The sequence below is a fragment of the Ursus maritimus genome, unplaced genomic scaffold (genome assembly GCF_017311325.1).
Source record: "Ursus maritimus isolate PB19 unplaced genomic scaffold, ASM1731132v1 scaffold_12, whole genome shotgun sequence".
Classification (NCBI taxonomy): Eukaryota; Metazoa; Chordata; class Mammalia; order Carnivora; family Ursidae; genus Ursus; species Ursus maritimus.
In genome coordinates, this window is record NW_024423564.1 from 12,588,549 (window position 1) to 12,596,800 (window position 8,252).

Sequence of the window (8,252 nt, forward strand, 5' to 3'; positions counted from 1 at the left end):
ACACTGAGGTGGTTTTTAAGTTGGTCAGATGAGAACATTATGCAGTTCTGGAAAATTGTACAGAGAAGCGGCGAGACAATAAAGGAATGAACACAGGATCAGTGCCTTCATAAATTGTGCTCATTCAGGGAAAGTCATTTGTCTTTGCGATGCTGCTTCGGTTACGTTCTGTCTGCTTACCACATTTAGCAGGATGGTAGGCTTGATTTGCAAGACTTGTCCACCTGCTTGGAGAGATTGTGTTTATTGGATCAGCAGCTGGAAGCGGAGAAAATCAGGTATGTCTCATTTCTAAGTGTAGGTGGAAATGTCTAATGATCTTTTATGAATTACAAGCCCTCCCTGATCTTTGAGTCCCGTTCCTTCCTCCTACAATGGTGAATGGTGGGCTCATTTCTCCAGCATTACAGAACGATGCATCTGCCTTATCTCTGGAGGTGTCATGTACATCTCAGGACTCCCAGCAGCTGTGATACCTATTATGATGAGCCTCTGTCCCATGTATGAAACAACAATGACAACAAAACAAAACAAAACAAAACCAACAACACTCATATGTAGTTTGGGGAATCCCTCAGTGTGGGAAGTATGGCATTTTGGGAGCAGTGAACAGACTGGCCTGACATAATCACACAGGATATCTGTTTGAGGGCATCATAGAAGGCTTTGAGTACTGGACTTCCACAGAAGATTCCATAGCAACTGCTGGTATACTCATCAGCAGTGCCCCACACCACACCCCGGCCCCCAAGAACCTAAAGATAAGGTTCTCATCTGAATGTGAATGAAAGGTGCACTCTCCCTGCTTTGTGACTTTGGGCTAGTTTCTTAACATCTCTGAGCCTGTTTTTTCATCTATAAAGCAGGGATAGTAATACCTAGCTCAAAGGATTATTAGTAAAGCTGATTGAAGTAATGTTTATAAAATGCTTAGCGTAGTGCCTGCACATAGAAAGAGTTCAATCCATGAGAGTTGTCTGTTCCTCTTAAATGAGTGGCCAGGGAGAACTGGGAAATTCCTAAACGTAATCAAAGGATTAGGATTATAGTTTAGTTCAACGAATACGTGTTGTGTGTGTGTTAATGTTATAGTCATACTGCTGGGAATGTATTCATATTCGTTCAACGAATACTATTAAGCAGTTGCTTATAAGAAAATCGGTTCTGCCTATCGGTTGCTCAGAGCCCTGAATAGTGCCAAAAAGATACTCTCAAATTCTATTTCTTTTTCTTCTGAATGTATTCTGTATCTAGAAAGGTTTCTTAAAAAGTAAGTAGACATTGCTAAGTGAAAGAAGCCAATCTGAAAAGTCTACACACTGTATGATTCCAATTCTATGAAATTCTGGAAAAGGAAAACTCTGGAGACAATACAAGGATCAGTGGTGGCCCGGGATTTCAAGGGAGGGAAGGCAGAATGGATAGGTGCAGCTCAGGGAATTTTTAGGACAATGAAACCATTCCATCTGATACTGTAATGATGAATACATGTTACTAGACATTTGCCAGATCCACAGAATGCACGGGACAAGCAGTGAACTCCAAAGTACACTATGGACTTCACTTAAAAATAGTGTATCGATATTGGCTTATCAATTGTAACAAACATATACACAAAGGCAAGATGTTAATAATGGGGAAAACTGTGTGAGGGTGAAGGTGACGGAATATACGGGAATTCTCTGCACTATACTTTCATTTCAATTTTCATATACCTGAAATTTCTCTAAAAATTTGTGTATTACATTTTTTAAATAAATAGAAATTTCTGATTTCATTTTATCTCGCAGTCCCACCTCCTGGAGATTAGACTTTATTTCTTGGGCTAGAATGCACGTTTGTCCTTCATGTCCCTAGATTGCTGTGTGTTTCTCTTAATCCTGGTACTTCTGCATTAAAATATCTTTCCCACAGGAATGGAAACTCTGTAAGGACAGAGACCATACATTATTCATCTTCGTGAGATCATGTCAGTTTTCTGTTCAGACCTCCTAATCGCTCCCCATTCCAAGTGCTTTACATGTATTAACTCATTAAATCTTTAAAACAACCCTAGGAAGTAGGTACCATTCTTATTCCCACCAGATAGGAAAAAACTGAATCACAGAGAGTTTAAGAAACATGTCCAATTTAACAAAATTAATAACTGGCAGAGCTGAGATACCCACTTAGATAGTCTGACTCCAGAATTTGGAGAAAAGTACCAGAAAACCACCCAATTTTTTAAACAGGTCACACACAATTTTGGGGTGGTGTAATCATTTTAAGGTGTCTCAATTATGTCTTTTAATTTTTTAAAAACTTATATATTTATTTTAGAGAGAGAGTGTGTGGGGGCGGGTAGAAAGAGAGGGAGAGAGAGAATCTGAAGCAGATTCCCTGCTGAGTGAGGAGACTGATGTGGGGCTCAATGATCCCACCACCCTGAGATCATGACCTGAGCTGAAATCAAGAGCTGGACACTTAACTGACTGTGCCACCCAGGCACCCCACTCAATTATGTTTTTTTGAAAAATGCAATAATAGAATGGAAGAAAAAAAGGAGAAATACCTTGCACAGAGTAGGAGTGGTATTGTCCTGCGTAAGTTTTGTTTTTTGTATATTACACGCGTGTGCATTTGTGTTCGATGCTACGTAAGATTATTTATAAAGCTCACTGCCTTCATCAGGAGAACTAGTACCTCGTGTAACGAGAAGTGCAGAGTTGAGGCAGCTGCAGGGTCCTGCCAGCCACACCTGGCACCTGCCCCCTTACTCTGAGAGCATGTTGGCCTCGTTCTGTGCATGTGCTGGCTTCATCTCAGCCTCTTCTGTGTCCAAACCCAGTGATGTCCACGGGCAGAAAAATACCATCCCTTCTAGAGAAACCTGTACTAGACATCCCCAGCAGATCGCCCCTTGACTAGAATAGATATCTCCTTACTAGTCAGAGCTGAGTCGTATGCCCCCTATAAATGAACCTCAGGAAAGGAGACTGGGACTTCTATGATCAGATTCCGCCCACGTGATACAACTCTGGCCAAAGACTGCCAGCAAAGATAAAAGGCAGAACGGGTGTTAAGCAACCTAAGCGTTTGCCATGAGTAGAACCCAGAAGAACAAAAACATTTCAATAATTTCCTGTCTCCTTAGAGATGGAAGTTTAGGGCAGACTATCCTTTGATTTATCCATTCATTTATTCACTCAAATATTTACTGATTACCTTGTATGCTCCTGGGACACAGAGTTAAGCCAAAAAGACACAATTGATGCCTCGGGGAAAATTCTAGAAAAGGAGAGAGTAGTTGTTGAATAATCTCAGAAATATATGTTTAACTACAAATTGTTATAAGTGGTTTTACAGAAACAAAGGAAATGGTGTGAATTGAGGCTGTAGCAGGAGGATCTGATTTACATGGGGGAGGGTCAAGGTTTGATCAAGGTTATGCAAATAGAGAGCCCGGATTCTTGTCTAAAAGAGAGATTTGAGAACGGTTGGCTCCAGAAGCTCTTTGCTGTAATCTAAAAGGTCATCTTTGTTTCCATTATTCAGATGTCCTTTACAAATCATGGCCACCAGGGCTTTTTCCTGGTGGATGTATGGGTTATTGCCCAAGTCATTTATCACAGGCCATCAGAAGCCAAAACTCCAAGATGGCTTGAAGGCTAGATAGTTGAGCTTCTGTTCACCTCAACCTATGAAGAGGAATTGTACAGGACTAATGATAATGTTATTCTGTACCAGAGAGCTCCTCCTTTGGAATGGTGTTTTATTTTGTTGTTGCTCTGGTGTCTTTGTGCCAAAGGGCAAGCTCACATCCTGTGTATGGGTCTGCATTCTCCCCGAAGGTAATAAATACTGTCACCTTCAATCATTCTAGACCATGTGGATATGGAGGCAGGGCTGGACTCCAGAGCATTTCCACTGCAGTCAGGTCAGCTGGCCCCTGGAGCATGGGGGTGGGTGTGAGGGCAGACAGAGAAGTATCCAGGAGAGGACCCCGCTGCAGACCCCAAGAGTAGTGATACTTGGGTTTTAAATTCCCTCTTTGGCAATATCCTTCTCATATCGCTAAACCTTCAACAAAGTCCTAACAAACCTTCTTTCCTGATCTTAGCAATCACTGTACGGAACTGGAGATAGGATCAATCTCCAGGTTGAGCAAAATGGCACAGAGGAGAGCAGTAGCAGTCTGTCTTGAAGCAAACGGGCATAACTGCGGAAGGAGAGGGTAGCAGTTTGGATCCCTATGATGATGACAAGCCACTACCAGAATTGGTCTGTAGAGCATAGAAACACTTCTTAAGGGTTTCTCAGGAATACCTGGAAACAGGAGCCTGGTAAAAGACAGTACTTCAAGGCGGGGGCCGGGGGGGTAAACAGAAGGGGGAATGAACCATGAGAGACTATGGACTCTGGGAAACAAACTGAGGGCGTCAGAGGGTGGGGGAATGGGATAGGCTGGTGATGGGTAGTAAGGAGGGCACGTATTGCATGGTGCACTGGGTGTTATATGCAACTAATGAATCATCGAACTTTACATCAAAAACTAGGGGTGTACTGTATAGTGACTAACACAATATAATAAAAAATATTAATAAAAAAAGACAGTACTTCAGCAACGAAAAGAGAGACTACGGTGATTTGGGGCATTAAAGTGATATGTGAGGTTTGGACGTTCAGATTGCAATGTGTGCTTTCTAGTGCTCGCAACCCCCCTGGAAAGTGACTTTATTATCTTAGAGGCAAGTGAGGCTTAGGGGAATGCCAACCTCAGGCTACAGGGCAAGTAAGGGCTGAGTCCAATGTCAGTCCGTTCTGCCACGCTACCTCCCTGAGTAAAACTCACTTGGGAGCTTCCTTTCAAGACCGTCAAGAAAGAAAGGCTCATGTCATTTTCTTCTCCTCCATCACCAGACTCTGGGAGAATAGCCTGCAGAATGATGTGGGGCATGGCATCTACAGGAAGCAAAGAAGGGGAAAAAACCTTTTCTCTTAGCAGAAACTGAGACTTATTCTATCCTGTCACTTCCCACTTCCTCATCTACAAATCAATCAGCATCCATACCCATTGTCATCTCCTTTATTCCCCTTTCAAATAAAGTTCTCTTTTCCCTTTTGAAGCCAGTCTGGTACCTATGCCTTCTCCCCTCCTTTCAGACCTTGATCCACCTGCCACTCTCATACTTTACATCTCGTCCCTGCTGTTCCCATCCCTGGGCTTATAAATACCTTCTAATCTTTCCCATTTTAATCCACCATTCAGACCCATATGTCCCTCTAACCTAGCAACAGTTAACTTTCCTGGTGTTATCTGTACTTCCTCATTCTCAACTGGCTTATATCTCCATTTATGTCACCCTAAGGTCCTAATGAGTATTTTTTAAAATGCTTTAAAATTAAACTCATACAGGGGCACCTGGGTGGCTCAGTCAGTTGAACAGCCAACTCTTGGTTTCAGCTCAGGTCATCATCTCCAGGTGGTGGGATCAGGTCCCGCACTTAGCTCAGGGTCTGCTTCAGATTCTCTCTCCCTCTCCCTCTAGTTCACACACACACACTCTCTCTCAAATAAATAAAATATTTTTTTTAAAAATGAATAAAATTAAATCAAACTCATATACATATAGAAAAATACATAGACGTGTACAATGCAAAGAATGATCGCATAGTGAGCACATCTATGTATCTGCCACCAGGTAAAGAATTAGGACATTCCCAGCACCCCAGAAGCCCTACGGTGTTCTTCCAGTCATTACTTCCTCCTTCCTCCATAAATCTACCATCATCCTGGCTTCTCATACCATATATTAGTTCTGCTTGCTTTGAACTTTGTGTAGATGGAAATTTACATTATGTGCTCTTTTGTGTCCAGTTCTTTGGCTCAAAGTCATGTTTGTGTGATGTCATCATGTTGCGGGCGGCAGGGTTTAGTCACCTTTTCCCTGCTGTATAGTACTCCCTTGTAAGAATGTGCACTCCATCCATTTCACTGTTTTGGGACATTCGAGATTATTTCCAGTTCGAGGCTATTTCAGATAGGATTTCCACGAACATTCATGCATATCTTTTTAGTGTGCGTGTGCACATATCGCTTCATCTATGTCTAAAGGAAGGAAGGAGTTTGGTTGGCACCACCGTAAAATAGGTTGGGAAAATTAAGGCACAATCGTACTCAACCAACCGGACAGGTTGCTCGTGAACAACCACTATACTTACACAGAGAAGCACAAGACACCAGGGCAGCCAAGAGAAGATGCTTGGGGAAGAGATGTGTCCTTGCGTGAGGGTGTAACACACAGAGAATAGGGAACAGAAACAGACCGTGTAATTAAGTACAAAATTGCACAGGCCCAGAGTACAGACAACTTTTAGAACCTCCTGGCAAAGACTAGACAGTGTAATACCAGGGCTGCATTCTCTACTCTTGCTCACTCACCCTGTCTGCGACAGAAGAGGTACCTGGAGGCCATTCATGGGAGAGGGAAAGGAGCTGTAGGTCTGAGGGTCATTTCTGTAGATCCCAGACATATTTCTGGCTGTGTCTTCTGCCCTCTGCCTCCCTCACGGAAATCGAGGCTAAAATCTCTGTGAATGGAGACACTTCAGATCCACTCTGCACACCCTCCACCCTTCCTACCCTACAGATGCAGGTCTGGGAGGGAGACGGGAGCCCTGTAGATGGCCCAGAAGCAAGTGGGGCTTATCAGATGCAAATATTCACCCCTGACAACTAAAGCTTGAAGCCTCTGTGTGTTTGGAAGCCAATGAATATAAGAAGCGCGGAGTAGGAGCTGAAAGGCTGTGGGGGGATTTGGGATTAGAGCACCAGGGTGGACAGTTGCGGCTGACATCATCATCATTATCATCGCCATCACACCACCACCTTCTTCATCCTTACAGTTGTATTACAAAAGAGTCTACAAAGAGCTTTCTGTTCCTTAGCTTTCCCATCTCTGCAGGGTGGCAGGGCAGGAATGACCCCCACGTCGAGGATTTGCCCCAGAACACTCTGGAGGGAATGCAGGGTCAGAACTCTAAGCGCTTCTCCTGTCCCTCCCTGGGAGCCCAAAGGGCAGCCGTTGGCTTGCTGGGTCTTAGGGAAGTGAAACCGGGAAAAGAGCGAGGGACACGTGCCCTGTGGGTGCAAGGACACAGAAGGCAAAAAGGTCTAGAAATGGGCAGAGGCTAAAGCGGTTGCGGGGTGGGAAGCGATGAAAGGTGGAAGGGTGTGCTGACTCAGAGCTCTGTGCCCTCTGAGGTAAGTCCGGAGCCACCTGGAAGAGGCACCGATGTCCACAGGGCACTCCCAGCCGGTGCCGCGGAGGTAGGGCGTGACCGCGTCGCACCCGCGCGCTTGGGCACTGCGGACTTCGGCAAGTCAATCTTCCCCGGGCGCCCCACGGAGGGTGGGAGCGCGGTGGCGCCGCCCCCTCCCGGACGCGCGTCGAGCGCCCTCTGTCACCCCACGCCACCCCGCCGGGGGGCCGAGGGCAGAGTCGGCCCGCCCAGGTGCGCCGGGGGTTGGCCCGCAGTCCGGAAGGTGCGCCGCCTCGTCCCGGGCCTGTGCCCTCGGCCTCCCCGCCGCGTGAAAGCGAAAGTGCCGGGCCCGCGAAGGGCGAGCTTCGGAGGCGGGGCCGGTGCGGACCCGGGACGGGCACCGGGCACTCGCCGGGCCATGGACGGGCTCGGCCGCCGCCTCCGAGCCAGCCTGAGACTGAAGCGCGGCCGCGGGGGTCAGTGTGGGGCCGGGGCGCGGGGGCGGCGGGGCGGGGGCCGGGGGAGCGCGGCGCGGGGGGCGGCTCCGGAGCCAGTCCGAGGGCCACTAGGAGCGCAGGCCCGGCGCCAGGTGAGCCGGGGAGGGGGCGCAGGTGCAGGGGACGGGGCCAGGTGGCGGCGGGGTAGGAGGTCAGAGGAGTGGCGAGGTCCTTGGGGGGGCGAGGGGGAGGCGGCCGGCCAAAGGAAGCCGTTGTGGGGCCCCGGGGCCACGTGTCCTTCCAGCCAGGAAGCTTGCGGTGCAACCGCAGTGTGCTTGAGGCGCCCTCCCGGAGCCCCCGCCTCAGCCCCGCCCCGCCCCGCCGCTGGGCTCGGTAGAAATTCGGCTCCCCGACGTGACCACCCCCAACTGAGGGCGGCGGGGCCAGGGAGAGCGTGGGACAGACCTGGGACAGACCTGCTCTGCTGCTGCTTTAGAGTGTGCCAACCAGACAGGGCACGCCTCCCCCAGCTTCCGACACCCTCCACCACCCTCCTCTACCCCCCCCCCCCCC

At 47.6% G+C, this 8,252-nt stretch overlaps 1 protein-coding gene across 5 annotated transcripts in view; it reads left to right on the forward strand.

Moving 5' to 3' along the window:
• Window positions 1-8,252, forward strand: part of DENND2D (DENN domain containing 2D) — a 26,304-nt gene continuing 18,052 nt past the window's right edge. Inside the window, exon 1 of one of the 5 annotated variants that reach the window (XM_040626911.1) lies at window positions 1-278. In XM_040626911.1, coding sequence (XP_040482845.1) covers window positions 194-278 — 85 coding nt within the window. In that variant the 5' untranslated portion in view covers window positions 1-193. Of the gene's footprint in view, window positions 279-7,504; window positions 7,719-8,252 lie in introns of those variants that run through there. The other 4 variants (XM_040626908.1, XM_040626910.1, XM_040626909.1 and 1 more) reach the window with 4 other exon arrangements.